A 20,684-nucleotide genomic window follows, 5' to 3' on the forward strand; every position below is an offset into this window, starting at 1 on the left:
AACCAGCGACCTTTTGGTCCCAAGGCTGCTTCTCTAACCATTAGGCCATAGCTTCAAAACACATGTATGGTCTGAAATTGGAAAATAATCTCCCTACACCATTGTGTTCTGTTCCTTAAATTGTGTCTTTCACATTACGAAATGAAATTCAGAACATAATAGTGTGTTGAAAAAGTGATTAACACTGAACTGAACATTCAGCAGATGGTGGTTTTTAGTGTAAAAATCATTACCGGATACAATAATACTTGTAAAACAACCACCATTATGCAGGAATTATTGGCGTAATTACTTGTAATGTGTGGATCTTATTGAAATGAGTTAATCGCAGTCATTTTGGTTTCTGACAGCTGTTTTGAAACTTTTCCATCTTCAGTCTTTCATACGGCATAATAAAAATGTGGTAATAATACAATACAAGGAATGCATTTTAAAAAAGAGATTATTATTATTATTATTATTATTATTATTATTATATGGGAATGTTTTAGGTCTGAACTCAGTAAGGAGAGTCACGTCACTCAGTGATATGTATCATACATCTCTATTTGCTTCCACTTGATTCCTCAGTGATATTGCATCACATTCAGTTCAGACTGAAATTGAGACGGCAAAATCCCCCGGCTCCTGAAAGAAAGATCGTTAGCCCTGTAACATGCTGCTCTCAGTGTCTCAAAAGGAGGATGTCTCTGTCCCGGTACAACCATTTCCTTTCACTCATATTTTCTCAACCCTGTGCCAAATGGAGCTGGAGAAGACTGATCTTGGTATTGTAGCTATTTTCCGAGAGACCTGCCTTGTCCAATTTTCTTCCCCCTTTCTCTTTCTGAACAGTGAAACGGTCTGGAGACTTCAAATCAAGAGGCGTGAAGCTGTTGCCTGGGAAAGACAACACAAGCAAATTTGCTATAAGTAAGTCAGATGTTTCTTGACTGGTTTCAAAAGACTTGCTCATGACCTGTGCTGATTTTGCAAGCTCGTGGAATTGTTTATTCGATACAGCAATGCCAGATCGGCCTTCTAAAGCAGAGTGATCTCAAATTTACGGCTAACATTTCTACAAAATATTAATACTGTGGATCAGTGGAGGGGCGGCACGGTGGTGTAGTGGTTAGCGCTGTCGCCTCACAGCAAGAAGGTCCGGGTTCGAGCCCCGTGGCCGGCGAGGGCCTTTCTGTGCGGAGTTTGCATGTTCTCCCCGTGTCCGCGTGGGTTTCCTCCGGGTGCTCCGGTTTCCCCCACAGTCCAAAGACATGCAGGTTAGGTTAACTGGTGACTCTAAATTGAGCGTAGGTGTGAATGTGAGTGTGAATGGTTGTCTGTGTCTATGTGTCAGCCCTGTGATGACCTGGCGACTTGTCCAGGGTGTACCCCGCCTTTCACCCGTAGTCAGCTGGGATAGGCTCCAGCTTGCCTGCGACCCTGTAGAACAGGATAAAGCGGCTACAGATAATAAGATAAGATGAGATGAGAGATGGATCAGTGGTGGCCCACAGGCTGCATGTAAAGTACAATATACAGGACAGTACAAGATCACCGGGACAAGGAAACCATGCGATGCAATATAACAAAACACGATCAGCCACGTCTATTGTTTCCATTCAGGAACATTTTAACATTTTAACGAAGACCTTTAACCATGACATTTTGTCCCTGATGATAGTGTCACTTCGAGAGCTTGCGTTCTCTCATCTTTATGACAGAAAGTCATTTGTGACTCTCACATTTTCGAGGATAAAATTTTACGCAGTTGTGGACTTTGCAGCAGACGTAGCCGAAACAAATGAACTGTCTTGCTTGTATCGTCTACATGGTTTCAAAAGGCAGCAATGTTGTCTGTAAATTGGATTAATTTAGCATGTAAATTGAGTTACATGCCTGCTTAAGTCATTTTTCTGGGCCCTCATTTAGATTATTACAATTACCTATTTGTAGTTCATTGTCTTCAAGGTTGCCAGATTTTTATTTATTTATTTATTTATTTGAGGAAGAATATCCTAAACAGGGGTTTTCAAATGCAAATGTGCCAACACTTTAAACACGACAACTTGCCTTTACCCCACCTCACAAAAAAAGGGGTTAGAAAATATGGACTGCAGAAAGAAGTCAGGTCAGATTTTCACTGCTGTCAAATGCAATGAGACTTATATAATGACTCCACACTCAGAGGCCAGTATACCGCCAATATATTCCTGAATTAATTTTCCATTTTACAATTAGAACATCAATCAGTGCAAATTAAATTCCATTTAACAAAATGGCCTCCTTGATCCAGCACTTATTATTATTATTATTATTATTATTATTATATATCTTATGGAGATATATTTACAACGCCGATTCCAAAAAAGTTGGGACAAAGTACAAATTGTAAATAAAAACGGAATGCAATGATGTGGAAGTTTCAAAATTCCATATTTTATTCAGAATAGAACATAGATGACATATCAAATGTTTAAACTGAGAAAATGTATCATTTAAAGAGAAAAATTAGGTGATTTTAAATTTCATGACAACAACACATCTCAAAAAAGTTGGGACAAGGCCATGTTTCCCACTGTGAGACATCCCCTTTTCTCTTTACAACAGTCTGTAAACGTCTGGGGACTGAGGAGACAAGTTGCTCAAGTTTAGGGATAGGAATGTTAAGCCATTCTTGTCTAATGTAGGATTCTAGTTGCTCAACTGTCTTAGGTCTTTTTTGTCGTATCTTCCATTTTATGATGCGCCAAATGTTTTCTATGGGTGAAAGATCTGGACTGCAGGCTGGCCAGTTCAGTACCCGGACCCTTCTTCTACGCAGCCAGGATGCTGTAATTGATGCAGTATGTGGTTTGGCATTGTCATGTTGGAAAATGCAAGGTCTTCCCTGAAAGAGACGTCATCTGGATGGGAGCATATGTTGCTCTAGAACCTGGATATACCTTTCAGCATTGATGGTGTCTTTCCAGATGTGTAAGCTGCCCATGCCACACGCACTAATGCAACCCCATACCATCAGAGATGCAGGCTTCTGAACTGAGCGCTGATAACAACTTGGGTCGTCCTTCTCCTCTTTAGTCCGAATGGCACGGCGTCCCTGATTTCCATAAAGAACTTCAAATTTTGATTCGTCTGACCACAGAACAGTTTTCCACTTTGCCACAGTCCATTTTAAATGAGCCTTGGCCCAGAGAAGACGTCTGCGCTTCTGGATCATGTTTAGATGCGGCTTCTTCTTTGAACTATAGAGTTTTAGCTGGCAACGGCGGATGGCACGGTGAATTGTGTTCACAGATAATGTTCTCTGGAAATATTCCTGAGCCCATTTTGTGATTTCCAATACAGAAGCATGCCTGTATGTGATGCAGTGCCGTCTAAGGGCCCGAAGATCACGGGCACCCAGTATGGTTTTCCGGCCTTGACCCTTACGCACAGAGATTCTTCCGGATTCTCTGAATCTTTTGATGATATTATGCACTGTAGATGATGATATGTTCAAACTCTACAATTTTACACTGTCAAACTCCTTTCTGATATTGCCCCACTAGTTGTCGGAGCAGAATTAGGGGGATTGGTGATCCTCTTCCCATCTTTACTTCTGAGAGCCGCTGCCACTCCAAGATGCTCTTTTTATACCCAGTCATGTTAATGACCTATTGCCAATTGACCTAATGAGTTGCAATTTGGTCCTCCAGCTGTTCCTTTTTTGTATCTTTAACTTTTCCAGCCTCTTATTGCCCCGTCCCAACTTTTTTGAGATGTGTTGCTGTCATGAAATTTCAAATGAGCCAATATTTGGCATGAAATTTCAAAATGTCTCACTTTCATCATTTGATATGTTGTCTATGTTCTATTGTGAATAAAATATCAGTTTTTGAGATTTGTAAATTATTGCATTCCTTTTTTATTTACAATTTGTACTTTGTCCCAACTTTTTTGGAATCGGGGTTGTATATATTATACAGACACAAGTGTTTTACTGGGAAATACACCACTCATATTTTTCATACAAGCTCCATCCGGGACACAGAGAACCAAAACCGTGATGTAAATCTCTGTCACTCATGAGGAAATCGATGATAAATTTGTTTTGATAAATTTGGGTACTATTTGTTTGTGAATGCATCGATATAATAAAAAGAAAATCACATGTTGGCTTGAAGATATGAAGTTTATCTTCTCGTGTTGAAAAACATCACGGATCTGAGTGACATATTTAAATAATATTGGCTGGCTTTTTTTCGTGGTCTATCAGATATATTCCATTCAGCTAGCATGATACTGAACGAATCGAAGACGAATAGCTGAATGGAATATATCTGATAGACCATGAAAAAAAGCCAGCCAGTATTATTATTATTATTATTATTATTATTATTATTATACACACACATTCCTTTCGGGTGTTCAGTGTGTCTTTCTTTTTCAAAATTCTCTCAAAATCTTCCGTATTACACAAAGCAAACCTGGCAGCCATGTTTGTTTCCAAATTGTCCCAGTCGCTCACGAGCCTGGAAGTTTTACATCTCTGATGTTTGACGTCATGTTGTCTTGACATCCATGCAATATCGTAAACCATATTCAATGCTCATTCTCCATTGGGTAGAGTGACGTAATACATGTAGGCTAAGTGATATGCTAACAATATCGCATGCTATCAAACCAAATGAATGAAAGCAGCTCGAAGGGAATAGAACACGTTCTTATTCCATCGTAAAAGTGTCCTGTATGTATAATAATTCCCAATATTTCACTCTGATGATGTCACTCCCAGTGTTTTCTCACAGACTAGACACACACTGTCAAAATGGCGAACCAATTAAAATTCTTTTGATTAAAGGGGTACCAAATATAATATATACAGTTGCTGATGTGACAAAGTAACGTATTCTTAAGTATTCTATCAAATTTATATACTAGAAAACAACGAAATATCTTGGTAACTGTAAATATAATAGTTGGTACGCTAAACGGCACAAGAGTCGCCATTTTTAAAAGACCGTGACGTCAGCCCTACCCACTGCACTAGGAGAGAAGCGTGTAATCATGGCGTCGGGCGCATCAAGTGAAAGCGACAGCTCTGTCGAATCATATGAAGAGATCCCGCAAAAGACACGTCTGGAGGATCGTTATGCTTTCCATCGGTCCTGTTATTACACCCGAAAGCAACACACTGTGGCATCGTGTAGCCGATCACTTACAATTCATCCTACTTTCCGATTCACACGTGCTATTCCCAACCTCAATGAGCCAACACAACTGGGCACATACATACGTCATGAGTGTTACGCAGAGAAAATGAACGTGCATTCTGATTGGATAAAATTAATATCATGGCGGGCTGCTCAAACTGCGGAAATAGTTTGCTCGAGCTACTTTCAAAACACTATAACTTTCCAACCTTAGAACAAAAAACTTTTGTAAGTCTTGAATAAGGTTCATTAATGTGTGTTTTATTGTTATATTTACTCTATATATTGCCCTCTGTTCCCCTTTAACTTGCTTTTATTTTTTTTGTAGATGTTTCCATATAATATAAAGAACATTACACAGTGGCACAAAGATATGAAGTTTATTGTCTCATGTTGAAAAATATACATTCACCACTTGAAGATAAACTTCATATCTTCAAGTTAACGTGTAATATACTCTATATATCACACTCCAGTGCTTAATTGTCCACACAATGTAATGACACTAAATCAATAGATCAGTATCTTTAGTATCTTAAAGATACTAAATTAAAGTAATGAAATTATAATATGTGCATTGGAAATATTTTAAATGTAATCGTGCTTTTATTAAGCTATTAGCTATTTCGTATTGTTCATAAACAGTCCAGCTCGGATGTGAATATTTGACGTGGACGAAAGCTCCAACAAACCAACAGCACTTTGAAGCTTGCTATTGTTCCTTTATGGCAATTTTATGGTGATAATTTCACAAAGTACAATCCATGATCCTCATTATTTGGCTCACTCCTTAGCTAATACCTCTTTGGGAGTTGCGTTTCGACTCTGTGAAAGTGCCATTGCTGAATCATTACTTCACTCAGTATTTTGAAAACGCTTTGTTGGAAACCGGAGCCATCATCAGAAGTGAAATGGATTCAGAGTCGTGCCTCGTCGCTGACTTTTGATTTGCTAATGATGCTTTGACAATCACGAATGATATTGTCTGTCTCAGACTGAAGCCTTTAACAATGACTCATGCACACTGCATTTTACAAGCAGCACTTTAAGACCTTTGGAAGGCAATTTTGTTGGTCGAAGCAACTTTCTTACCCCTCTAAAGACCAAGATATGATGATTTCTGCACTGGTGATGGCAAATAACATCATAAACAAAGCAAGTAAAGCTTCTGATCTTGTTTATGCCAGCGTATACCTGTGGATTATTACAATGAGCTTGTCCTTGTTCATAAATCTGAAGCCGAGAAATTGCCATTGTTCATCACTTTGTTATTTTAGGATAATTTAACGTATGTGTTTGTTTTGACACTTTAAAAATGCTTTAAAGAAGTTCAAGTCAGGGGAGGTAATTTATTTTAGGAGCATTTTTTTAATATATATTTCTTGAAAGTCTCTTTAGATCCTGAGAGCAATGCATAAATCGAAGAAAAAAAAATCCCGTCATCTGTGGCAGTCGCAGGGTTGAAAAAAGCCTGTCTAGTCATTTAATTTGGTCTGATTAAAATGATCTGATGGCCTACCTATCTGTGCTCACTCATTGTGCAAGGCTAGGCAGACATGTTGCCAAAGCTAGTGAGCTAGTCAACAGCTACGAGTAAGAATAATAGCCAAATTCATTGCTTACATTCATTATGATAACATTAGGTGTTTTCTTACATTCTCTCTCTCGTGGACTCATCTGCTTGCAGTAATCAGGCGGTGCGCGTTCATGTGTTTTTGAGGAGTGGCTTTGGAGGGAGGAGGTGGGGTTTTTAGGTTAAATACATTAAAATATAACTCGTTCTTTCTCCAAAATGGCCTACTCTGCCTTTAAAACATCAAGCTTGTTGTGCTGGAGGGAAACGAGGGTCTCATCTCATTATCACTAGCCGCTTTATCCTGTTCTACAGGGTCGCAGGCAAGCTGGAGCCTATCCCAGCTGACTACGGGCGAAAGGCGGGGTACACCCTGGACAAGTCGCCAGGTCATCACAGGGCTGACACATAGACACCCATTCACGCTTACGGTCAATTTAGAGTCACCAGTTAACCTAACCTGCATGTCTTTGGACTGTGGAGGAAACCGGAGCACCCGGAGGAAACCCACATGGACACGGGGAGAACATGCAAACTCCACACAGAAAGGCCCTCGCCGGCCACGGGGCTCGAACCCAGACCTTCTTGCTGTGAGGCGACAGCGCTAACCACTACACCACCGTGCCACCCTGGAAACGAGGGTCAGAACATAAATCAAATTAGTCATTTTGAAATAAAAAAAAGAATTGAGAAATAAATTTGCTGCTTTTGAATTAGCATGGACGTGAGTATGTTTCCTTATTCCAAACCAAACACTATTAAAAAAATAATAATAATAATTAAAAAACATTATCTCCTGCCATTGTCTCCCATCAGCTCTAAATTACTCCAAGAGAAGAGGCGAGGAGTAGAGTTACGTGGAGTCTTCTAGAAGATATGAACCATAAGTTCATGTAAAGCTTTTATCCCCTTCGGACATAATGTGTCCGATGGGGTCATGTTTGACTGAAATAGCTACCTTGCTAATTGTTTTTGCTAATCACTGCCAGCAAGTTAGCATTTGCGTAGCCTAATTATCAGGAAAATTACCTTAGTAGTCACGCTGAGTTTATAGTAAACATCGAATGTTTAACATCACTGTAGAAAAAGAGCTATTTAAGTAAAACCTAAAAAAATTTTTTTATTTGTTTGACCACTTTGAAAATGATTGAGAGTCATATTTAGGATCCATGTATAATTTATTTTCAAGCTCAGAACCGTAACCTGTAATTTGCTTTTAAATGCAAAAATCATATCCATAGCAAGTTCAAAACAATGAAAAAATGAGCAAAAACATACCTTTATTATAAACACCACAGACAAAAAAGAATTTTATTTAATGTGACATATACACTGACCGATGGCCGCTTTAATAGGAACTTGTTCTTGATTCTAAGATTCCTGTTCTTGGCTGCAGGAGTGGAACCCAATGTGGTCCAATAAGTATCTACAATGTACACAATGATTACTGTTCTAAAATAAATTGCAAAGAGGAGAACAGAGATTATTTAGTGGATAATGCCCATACTGGGGTGGTACGGTGGTGTAGTGGCTAGCACTGGTGCCTCACGGCAAGAAGGTCCTGGGTTCGAGCCCAGCGGCCGGCGAGGGCCTTTCTGTGTGGAGTTTGCATGTTGTCCGCATGGGTTTCCTCCGGGTGCTCCGGTTTCCCTCACAGTCCAAAGACATGCAGGTTAGGTTAACTGGTGACTCTAAATTGAGCGTAGGTGTGAATGTGAGTGTGAATGGTTGTCTGTGTCTATGTGTCAACCCTGTGATGACCTGGCGACTTGTCCAGGGTGTACCCCGCCTTTCGCCCGTAGTCAGCTGGGATAGGCTCCAGCTTGCCTGCGACGATGGATGGATGGATGGATGGATAATACAATAGTTTTGTCAGCTTCCTGATGCATCCACTGATACAAAGGAAATAGGAAGCATTTACAAACACTTACTTTGAGGTTATCTACAATTCTAACTTCCTGTGTTTGTTTCCAGTATTCGAAAACTCCCGACGTCGATTATAAAACTAAATAATTCTGTCTTAATCCAAATCCAAGTCATTTAATAAACCAGGGAAGCAAATTTACCTCTTTTCCACCTGCACGTTCTCAATTTTGACACTCTGAGCGGGCGTGTCATGTCTTACAATAAAGTATCGAGCACATGGATTTATCTCAAGCCAGCATTGTACCACTTCAGATGCTTAATTACAACAGGATAGAGGTTTTTATTGCCCTGTATTTCACAGTGGCTGCCTCGTACATGCTGAATGATGAATTATGAGGGAATTATTTGCCTCAAAACTGGATCATTCAGTGTCCCAGTACACCAGGAAACACCCCGGTGTTAATCACTAGGCTCCTTAATTTACCACTTCGATATCAACTGCTGCTTTGACAGCAATTAAGGTGTGTTTACTGTCACTTCTTGTGCAAAGTGTTGTCAGTGTGGTGAAAAACGGCTTGAATTTATGGTGACTTCAAAAGAGTTTGTGAGTTTATGGCGACTTAAAACAGAGCTACTGCATCAGACTTTGGAATACTCGATTCTGATTGGCCAGACTCGGACCGTAGTGCTGACTCTAATCGGAAACTCAAGTTAGTATTAATGCTCTTGTTCCGTTTGTGTACAAACAAGTTAATCAGGGTAATTGTTGATATGGTAAAGTTTTCTGGAAGGAAATGTTCGTGATCCATGATCCTTGAGAATCTGATAGTCTTTTATAAACATCAGGAGGAAAAAAAAAGAGAGAAGAGTGAAATAGTGGACCTTAAATGGTTTGCAGTAAAGCCTGCCTTACAGCTTCGTTTCTTCTCCCACAGTGAATGAAGGAGGTGTGAAGCAAGTGTCAAATGACTGCTCAGACCCTGGGGAGCCGGAGAACGGCAGGCGCATTGGCAACGATTTCAGGTAAACCTAGTTGTTTACAGACAAGGAGTTGTTGAGTTCCTGAAAATACAGCACCCTGAAGAATGCACAGTTCTCCTCATTCATTCTCTGGGTTTCTTGTTTGTTTGTTTTTGCTCTTAAATGGAAATATCTCAAAGTATCGGCGCGATGGTTGGGTTCACATGTGACGGCGATCACGTGCTGCAGGGCTCCAAAAGCATCACCTGCCAGAGGGTGGCGGAAGTCCTTGCCGCATGGAGCGACCATCCACCCGTCTGCAAAGGTGAGAGATAAGGGATAGTCCTGGATTTTGAAATATGACGTTATAGCATCCGATTGTTCCTGTCTTATGAAAACACATATGTTATCAAGTACACTGTAAAAAAAAATCCGTTGTTTTTACGGAAAAATACTGGCAGCTGTGGTTGCCAGAATAATCCTGTTAAAAATACAGTGAATTGTAAACAACATTACAGAATAACTTGTACATTTCACTGGGATTCCATGTACAATTAATGATAATTAAATGTAAATTTTACAGGTATTCAATGTACAATAATCAATACATAACTGTTAATTTTACGGATATTCATTGTACAATGATGGTTATAAGCAATGATCTACTAGACAGATTTTTTTGGGGGGCTTTTTTCACCTTTATTGGATAGGACAGTGTAGAGACAGGAAATGAGCTAGAGAGAGAGAGACAGGAAGGGATCAGGAAATGACCTTGGGTCGGAATCGAACCCGGGTCCCCGAATTCATAGCATGGTGCCTTAGTCGACTGAGCCACGACAGTGGGCATTTTTTAAATTTTTTAACAGGGCAATGATGTAATTTAAACTATCACATTCTGTTTTAGTATTACAGTTTGTCTGTGTTTAAACTACAACAATTTGTAAATTATACAAAAAAATATGACCAATTCAACATATTCTTACTGTTAAATTAACGATGGTTAGGAGTTTTACAGTCTCTCTCTGTTTGTGCCATGCCCCAAAGGGCCTAGACGAACCCAAACGTCCAATCTATAATTTTTCCTCGTATGCGAGAAGTGTCCCAGACTGTTCTCGGTGTTGCTTTTGGAAAATTGTCCAGGAAAGTTTTACGTTGTCTGCCCCTTGCGCGTTTTCCCGTGATTTTCCCCGAAAGGGCAAGGTCCTCCAATTGTTGCTTTCGAATCACGTGGCCGACGAAACTGGTCTGTCGGCGTTCGATCGTACGTAGAAGCTGCCGTTCTTGCTGGATCCTGTTGAGTACCTCGTCGTTGGTGACTCGATCGATATAGGAGATTCTCAACATGCGTCTGTAGAGCCACATTTCTGTAGCCTCAATGTTGCGCCGGGTTTCGGCAGTGAAAGTCCATGCCTCGCAGCCATACAAAAGTACTGACCAAACGTAGCATTTAAGAAGACGAACTCTGGTTGGCACTGAAAGTGAGCGATCTGCGAGGATTGGCCGTAGGCGATCGAACGAATCCTTCGCTAGAGTGATACGCCGACGGATTTCCTTCTTGCTTCGACCATCCGAGGTGACTAGAGCACCAAGGTTAATGAATTGGGAGACTTGTTCAATCGGGACAGTGCCAAGTTTGAGCGAGCAGACCGGTTCTGGTGTTGACTTTGAGATGACCATGGTTTTTGTCTTTTTGGCATTGATCGAGAGCCCAAAACGCTCGCTTTCTTCAGCTAGCTTGTCGAAGAGTTATGAGTTTTACAGTATATTGATGTAAATTACACACTGCTTCATTGTTTTTGTATTTACAGTTTTTTTTATGTCATGATTTTACATAAATTCACTGTTAATTCTACGGACATTTTTTACAGTGTACATACTGTATATACACATACTGTATTCTTCGAATGCCTGAATATCCCCAGGTATTCAGTGGAAACTGCTTTTCATTTTGAATACATTATGACGCATTATAAACGCTCTATTCAGGCTCTAAGCAAAACCATGTTCCTGCAGTGATATCGGAAAATGTTACATTAGATTTACATTACAGCATTGGTACCCTCGACATTCTTATGAACGGTTATTACTCGATAATTAATGTCATAGTGTGCTTTATAAAGCATTATGAATGTGACTACAATGCTAAGCATCTACTGTATATACGTATGTCTCTTAAACGATTCGTTACATAAAGCTTTATAAAGCATGAATTCATGTCTACATTTATTCTGTTCACTGATGTTATAATGCACTATAACACTGAGGTACAGTGACTTTGCTATAGCGCATTACATCAGTCTACAGTGTTCTTATGAACAGTTATTACAGTGTGACGGATACTGAGACTGTATACACTGATCAGCTATAACGTTAAAAACACTGACAGGTGAAGTGAATTAATTTTTCTATCCATGTTCACTGGATATGAGCAATCGTGCGCTCTGATTGGCTACTCTACTACTAGGATATCAGCTCATATACCGTGAGTAGAGAAAAACAAAATGGCGGCGCGTGTTGCTGAAGCAACCGAGGACGAAATAAAAACTCTACTCGAAAACAAAACCCTGAAAAATACAAAAAAATAAGCAACAAAATATGGAATGAAAGTATTTGATGTTAAGAACATATCTTTTTGATTTTTCAAGAATTATTATTATTATTATCACATTTTTCACAAATTGCTCCTGTCATTTTGCCAGTTTGTTTATATTCTAAGTGGAAATTATTTTGTCGGAGATTTTGTATAAAGTTTTTATTTATCGAATTTGCAAAAAATAAAATAAAAATGCTCCATTTCTCAAAATCCAGTGAATGTGGATAGAATAAAACAGTTATTCTATGAAATCGAGTCATACATGGCTTGCAGACAATTCGGTGCTACGCGCCTCATCGGCTATCAGCTCATGTACGACTCAATTTCGTGGAATAACTGTTAATTATCTCATTCCAATGGCACTTGTCAAGGGGTGGACTATATTAGGGAGCAAGAGAACAGTCACTTCTTGAAGTTGATGTTTTGTAAGCAGGAAAAATGGGCAAGTGTAATGTAAGGACCTGAGCGACTTTGACACTTTGACAAGGGCCAAATTGTGATAGCTAGATGACTGGGTCTGAGCATCTCGCAAATGGCACATCTTGTGGGGTGCAGTGGTTAGTACCTACCAAAAGTGGACCAAGGATCCAAAGGACAACCGGTGAACCGGCGACAGGGTCATGGGTGTCAAAGGCTCATTGATTCACATGGGGCATGAAGGCTAGCCCGTGTGGTCCAATCCCACAGAAGAGCTACCGTGGCACAAACTGCTGAAAAAGTTAATGCTGGCTAAAACAGAAAGATGTCAACATTAACTTTATCAGCAGTTTGTGCTCCAGTAGCTCTTCTGGATTGAACCTTATGGGCTAGCCTTCATGGCCCATGTGAATCAATGAGCTTTTGACACTCATGATCCTGTCGCCGGTTCACCGGTTGTCCTTTGGATCCTTGGTCCACTTTTGGTAGGTACTAACCACTGCATACCAGGAACACCCTACAAGATGTGTCATTTTGGAGATGCTCAGACCCAGTCATCTAGCCATCACAATTTGGCCCTTATGAACCTCATTCCTTACACTTGCCCATTTTTTTCCCGCCTCCAACACATCAACTTCAAGAACTGACTGTTCTCTCTCTTGCTGCCTAATATATCCCACCCCTTGACAGGTGCCACTGTAATGAGATAATCAATGTTATTCACGTCTTCACCTGTCTGTGTTTATAATGTTATAAGGTGTTATTCATGCTACATGACTTGACATAGTTGAATCTGACTCCATATTACCAGCCACATGTTTCATGGTGTTTGTCATTTTTTTTTTTTTAATCTCAGGGACAGAACGATGTCTTAAAATCTCAGTCAGTGAACCTCACCAGTGCTGCAGTATATTGAAAAAGTGGTGTGTTGTGTTAGTGTGTTACACACCAACATGTGGGCAGAATGGGAGGATAATCTATTTTCGACACATAATACAGTATTATAGCTTCATACTGTATACGCATGAAATATTTTTATCTAGTGCTCTTCATAATGACATGCTCAGCTGCGAGTCAGGCCTTGTTATCTTTCTCGAAGCATTTTCCCTTCATTGTTTTTGATCAAAACTGTGCCATATGTGATACTCGCTAGGGCCATAACCTCTTCGAATCACAAGCCCTTAATACACATATTCATTCCTGCCAAAATAAAAAATTTAAAAAATCTCCTGCATCCTTATGTGTTAACTGTTTGTTTGTTTTTTTTTTTCGTCAGTGAAAACGTGTGGGTCAAACCTCTACGGTCCATCTGGGACTTTTACTTCTCCCAATTTCCCCATCCAGTATGAGAGCAACTCGCAGTGTGTTTGGATAATTACCGCCAGTAACCCAAATAAGGTAATACACTTCACCTGTGATCACCTCACCCCGACCACACACACACACACACCCATAAGGGCACTGACTCTGACACTCAGTGCGTTTACATGCACATAGAGAAAATCGAATTTCTGCCGTAGCTCGACTGAAATCGAAGTTCTAAATGCCATGGAAACACCTTAGCTCGGCTGAAATCGAACTGAACTGGATTTCTCGTAATCGAGCTACGCGACCTAGATTATGCGATTGTAACCGAGCTACTTAGTGCATGTAAACCCTATCGAGCTACGTAGTCGAGCTACTTACTTCAGCACTGCCCCTTCCAGAAGTGACGAGTGACGAGACCACAAGCGGGAAACACGACAGCCTTGGTCGGCATGACAACAGTAGTAGTAGCGAGCAGCAGAAGAGGTCAGGAGGAACAAGGAGAACGAACGAACACGGAACTGATAACTTTGTTTATACTCTTGAATAGCTCTTCTTCATGACAACAACCGGAAGTGTACCAACATGATGGGACGTGTAGCGCCACCTGTGGCTCGGGTGCACAATGTACCTCACACAATAGCTCGATTTCCTTGTGTGCATGTAGGATTGGATTTCTCTGGCACCCCTGCTGGGACCCTTAGCTCGATTACCGACAGTAGCTCGATTTGGATGTGCATGTAAACGCACTGACTGAGTTGATATATGATATTTGAGCTTTGTGGGTAATTGTTTTGGTGGCTTTACCCTTTAATGGCTTGATTCTTCCACATTGAGCACTTGAGTGTTTTTTGTACTGTACTGAAAGGTCAAGGGTCATTTCATCCAACTTACAGAGATGGATGATGGCACAGAAGCATTCGTTAAAAGATTCCTGAGCAGTCAATAAACTTAAACAGGAAGAATTAGATAAAAATGAGATCCTGTAATCAGAATTAAGCTGTTTCTGCTTTGTCGGAACCAAAGGTTTATGTGCTGTACACACACTGACACACAGAGTCTAATGAGACTCACATCTTAATACATATGTATTTCAGGCAGGAAGTCAGTCACAAAAGAATTGGAATGCTCATCAGGTTATGGGTTAACTGAAGGAATTAGCTGCAGCATGGTTTTGTCCAAACGTAGGTGGAGAAGTGCTCATCATGTGGCCTTTCATACATGTCAACCTTTGGTCAATCAAACCTGTATAACCAACCTCCAAAATCCGTATTTCCCTTATAAAATCCGTATAAGATGCAAATTAAAATAACTTACCTAAAATTTGAATGATAATTAACAATGATATATCCCAGTTACTTTTTCATCTCATCTCATTATCTCTAGCCACTTTATCCTGTTCTACAGGGTCGCAGGCAAGCTGGAGCCTATCCCAGCTGACTACGGGCGAAAGGCGGGGTACACCCTGGACAAGTCGCCAGGTCATCACAGGGCTGACACATAGACACAGACAACCATTCACACCTACGGTCAATTTAGAGTCACCAGTTAACCTAACCTGCATGTCTTTGGACTGTGGGGGAAACCGGAGCACCCGGAGGAAACCCACGCGGACACGGGGAGAACATGCAAACTCCACACAGAAAGGCCCTCGCCGGCCACGGGGCTTGAACCCAGACCTTCTTGCTGTGAGGCGACAGCGCTAACCACTACACCACCGTGCCACCCAGTTACTTTTTATTCAATATTAATAACAATAAACCTTCAGAATGAATACAAAGCTCCAATGTTTGACAAAAACACAAAGTGTTATCAGCGAGAGTTACGAAGGAAATACTTCGTTGTTTGGAGACAGGTTTCACCGAGCGGCTATTATGCGCGAGACTTCATATTAGCCACAAAGTCAGGAAAATCTGTTCGTAAAATTACGTTATAATGACCAAATACAATGAAAAGTATTTTTCCAGTCTCACCTGTGAAAGGTAATCCCATGTGATCTCGTTTGGACGGTAAACCTGTTGGTACAGTTAAACGCAGCACATGAATGAGGCATCTTTATTCTCGGGCGAGGATGACATATGATTCTATGCAGAAGCCGGTGTCTATGACTTCACGGTTGGCGGGATTCTCGCAGTGCGGTGTGCGCATGATCAGAAGTGGAACAAAGTCTCGCTACCACAAGATAACGCGCGATTTCAAAAGACTCTTTACTGGCTGTCTGTGGTGTACAGTACGTTTGTAAATGTTATGCGTTCTTTTATCATCGTGGGAATTGATTATAGCTCTAAATAAATATTGAAGTTTTTTTAAAAGAATCCGTATAACTTTATTTATACGCCCATATACTATGTTTATTGAATCAAATCCGTATAAAATACGGACATTCCGTATAGGTTGACATGTATGGCCTTTTGTTATTATTAAAGAAGGAATTCAACATTTGGGGGTGTGCTGTGATAGGAAAACAATCAATACTCCATTTCCATTGTCATGTTGCACAAAATAGAAGCTGTTTTTTGGAGGGGGGTGTTTTGTTTTGTTTTTCAAAAAGTTGACAAAACACAATTGTGAATGGTCTATATTTCCATTGAGTAACGTTATACGATTAAACCCTGTTTTTTTTTCTTGTGATACTCACTCTGGATCTCAGAGACATGATATCTGGCACAGGATTCCGATCGCATCCATCACAATAGCCGTGAATAGCTGTGGTAGTGCTGAATCGAATGTGGAAAAAAAAGTGTTGCTTTGTTGATTCATCTGGAACAAAAAAAAACCTCATGTAAGCGTATAAATTTCTTTCAGAGGGTTTTTTTTTGAAAGTCATATGTATTTTTATCTCCACCAACTTTGTTGGAGGAGGTTATGTTTTCGCCTTCCATCTGTTTGTTTGTTTGCTTGTTTGTTCACAGCATAACTCAAAAAGTAGGGAACAGATTTTGATTAAATTTGGTGGAAAGGTAAGCCATGGGCCAAGGAACAATTCCTTTAATTTGGATATAAATCCGGATATGTATGCGGATCCAAGATCCAGATATACCGGTATGTGCTGATCCAGGATTTTTTTTTTAATCTGTTCCCAACTGTTGTGGTATGTTGTTATGGGACTATATTACCCTTACGCAGAGTGATCTACCGTACACTAGAACAGGGCCGCGTAGTAACACTGTATCTGTAATATGTCAGTCAGTTAGTACCTCAGTAAAGTAACGTCAAACGCATCTCCGAGTCTCCTCATCATTGAATGACTTTATTCACAACAATAACACTTCATGGTGGCAGCGGAAAACAATCGCCTACAACGCCACACAGAACTGCTTTGTGCCGACGGAAGTTTACAGTAAAATTGTCCAGGGATAATTTTTTTCGCCTGACGGGTGAAAAGACTTCGGCGGCTAGCAGGATCAAGCTAGATGGCTAACAGTGGTAACGATTCAAGCTTGAGACCAGAAAGAGGACAAGAATGGCATCGCATCTACCAACGATGAACTGGTCCGACCCGGATCTGAGTGAGGCTATTTCTCTTTTCAAACAGAAAATGTATCTGTATCTAGAGGATGAGGAAATAGTGGATGAAGCTAAAAAAGCAAGGAAAATATGCCGAGGGATCAGAGATGAAGGACTAAAGAGACTGAATGCTAGTGGACTCAGTGAGGAGAATAAGAAGAAACCCGATGAGTTGTGGAGGTTTTTCGAAGGTCAATTGAAATTGAATGTGAACTTTAGAATACACAGACTTCATTTAATGCAGTACAGACAGAGACCCGACGAAAACATTGATGACTTTGTGACTAGAGCCAGAACGTTAGCGCTGAAATGCCAATTCACTGACGCTGAGCTGAACAAACGTCTGATTGAGCTCATAATAGCCAGTACGCCACACGATGCACTGAGGAATGACCTGTACAGTAAACCTCAAGGCTACTCCTTGGCTGAAGTGCTAACAGAAGGGAGGAAATATGAAGCGCTATCGGCAGGCAATGAACAGTTGAACCAGCTGGGTCTGACTACTGCAGAAAAAGTTCACGCCATACACCGAGGACGGACATGTCAGAACTGCGGCAGAAGCCATCAACCGCGTCAGTGCCCTGCCTACAACGACGAGTGCTCTGCGTGCAGCGCCAAGGGACACTGGGCGAGATACTGCAGGAAAAACAACAGACGTCAACAGAAGCCAGACTCCACTCCACGGAGAAGAAGTAAGTCCCGTCCAACACCAAACAAACACTACAAACAACACCAGGCAACCAGGGGAAGATACAAGCCACACCACAGAGCCAGAGTCGATGTAGTTGACTTTGAGGACCAAGAGGACGAATGCATGTACCAGCAACAATTCCACCCCATCACCATCAGTGAAAAATGCATGCACAGCATCAACAGCAACCTGCCTAGAGATGACGCCTGCACAACACTCAACATGAGACCACCCGACGTACCAGGCCATGGACACACACTTCGTCTAAAGATCGACACAGGGGCATCAGGAAACACTCTTCCACTGCGCACATTCAGGCAGATGTATGGAAGCAACACAAGTGCATACAAGCAGCTGAAGAAAAACAACATGAAGCTCTCAGCATACAGCAGACATGAGATACCTTGCTACGGAACCATCAACATCCCGTGCCAGTACAAGGACTCCAGATGGGTAAGCGCCAAGTTCTACGTTGTGGATGTACCAGGGCCAGCTGTAGTTGGACTACCCACAAGTGAACTGCTGAACCTTGTCACCCTGCATGTGGACACTGTAAAGCAAAAGACTGACAACAGCAAGAAAGACAGACAACAGACAAAACACCTGAAAGTAACCACCTGCAGTGATCTCATGAGAGCGTACCCTAACCAATTCGACCAAATAGGAAACTTCAAAGGAACTGCAAAACTCATCCTGAAGCCCGACGCTGAACCATTCATCGACCCACCACGCAAATGCAGCATTCACATCAAAGACAAGCTCCAACGTGAGCTGAATAAGCTTGTTGCACAAGATGTCCTGAGGAAAGTAGAACACCACACCGATTGGTGCTCCAGCCTTGCATACAGCACAAAGAAAGACGGATCCCTATGCATATGCCTTGACCCACAAAAACTAAACGCCAGCCTGAAGAGATGCCCACACAAAATACCTACCGTGGAGGAACTGAATCCCAGATTCACAAATGCAAAGATCTTCAGCAAGCTGGACGCGAAAGCAGGATACTGGTCCATACATCTGGATGAAGAGTCACAAATCCTGACAACGTTCCGCACTCCCTTCGGCAGGTACTGCTGGAAACATCTGCCATTCGGACTGAGTGTGTCTCAGGATCTCTTCCAGGCCAAGATGGACCAAATCCTGGAGGGACTTCAAGGCGTGGCCAGCATCGCCGATGACATCGTCATCTACGGGAAGGACGAAGAGGAGCATGACGGGAACCTGACTGCGCCGATGGAGCGAGCTGCAGAGGCAGGTATGGTGTTCAACAGCGACAAGTGTGTCATCAAACAAAACCACATTTCATTCTTTGGCAACCTGTACACAGACAGTGGCATAAAACCAGACCCTGAAAAAATCAGAGACATTCAGAAAATGCCAACACCACGGAACAAAGACGAACTGCACAGATTCTTGGGAATGTTAACCTACCTTGCCACATACATACCAAAGTTTGCAGAGAAAGCGCACACACTCAGAGGACTGCTGAAAAATGACACCATGTGGATATGGGAAGCCGACCACCAAGAATGCTTCGACGACTTGAAATCTGCCATCACAGAGGACGCATGCCTGAAATACTACGACACCAGCACACCCCTGACACTGGAAGTAGACGCATCACAGAAAGGCCTTGGCATAGCACTGGTGCAGAACAACAGACCCATCGCATTCGGATCAAAGACCCTGACCGACTGCCAATCCAGGTACAGCAACATTGAGCGTGAAATGCTTCCAATTGTTTATGGAATGCAGAGATACCATACTTACCTGTATGGAAAGTCATTCACCATGATTACAGACCATAAGCCACTCATCACCATCTGCTCGAAACCACTGCATGCTGCACCACCCCGACTCCAACGTATGCTGATCAAGACTCAAGGCTACAACTACGAGGTGAAGTACCGACCTGGCACAGAAATGGCCCTGGCAGACACCCTCAGTCGACTCCCAAACCCCGAGAACGACGGTGACATCGAGCTGGATGAGAGGATAGACGGCATCGACACAGAGTTTGAAGATCCAGAGAGGCACACCATCACCATTGTAAACTTTTCACCTGAAAAACAAGACACTCTGTGCAACCAAACTGCTGACGATCCAAAGCTCCGTGCACTGACAGAACTCATTCAGCAGGGATGGCCTGAAAACATCAAGGACTTACCTAAAGATCTACGTCCATACTGGTCCTTCAGAGATGAACTTGCCACGGAGTCAGGAGTCATCTTCAAGGGCAGACAGGTACTCCTCCCCGACACCATGACTGCAGACATTCTCACACAATTACACATAGCACACCAAGGCATAGAAAAAACACGCCGACTGGCCAGAGAAAGTGTCTATTGGATTAAAATGAATGACGACGTCGAAAGAGTTTGCAGATCATGCAGCGTGTGTGCTGAACACCAAGATGCCAACCCAAAACAACCTCTCAAGCCAAACGAGATACCATCCAGACCATGGCAGTCTATAGCCTCTGACCTGTTTGAAATCAATGGATGCCACTATCTATTGACTGTAGACAGATACTCAAAATACCCACTTGTTGACGAAATGCCCACCCTAGTATCCAGCCATGCAGTCACACAAAAGATG

The 20,684-nt window shown here is 41.6% G+C and overlaps 1 protein-coding gene across 1 annotated transcript in view; it reads left to right on the plus strand.

The window, feature by feature from the left end:
• csmd3a (CUB and Sushi multiple domains 3a) overlaps window positions 1-20,684 on the plus strand; it is a 631,117-nt gene that overhangs the window by 141,345 nt on the left and 469,088 nt on the right. Inside the window, exons 7-10 of the mRNA XM_060900611.1 lie at window positions 835-912; window positions 9,549-9,636; window positions 9,774-9,898; window positions 13,860-13,981. Of these exons, the coding sequence (XP_060756594.1) occupies window positions 835-912; window positions 9,549-9,636; window positions 9,774-9,898; window positions 13,860-13,981 (413 nt within the window). The remainder of the gene's footprint in view (window positions 1-834; window positions 913-9,548; window positions 9,637-9,773; window positions 9,899-13,859; window positions 13,982-20,684) is intronic.

Source organism: Neoarius graeffei, chromosome 19 (assembly GCF_027579695.1).
Source record: "Neoarius graeffei isolate fNeoGra1 chromosome 19, fNeoGra1.pri, whole genome shotgun sequence".
Lineage (NCBI taxonomy): Eukaryota > Metazoa > Chordata > Actinopteri > Siluriformes > Ariidae > Neoarius > Neoarius graeffei.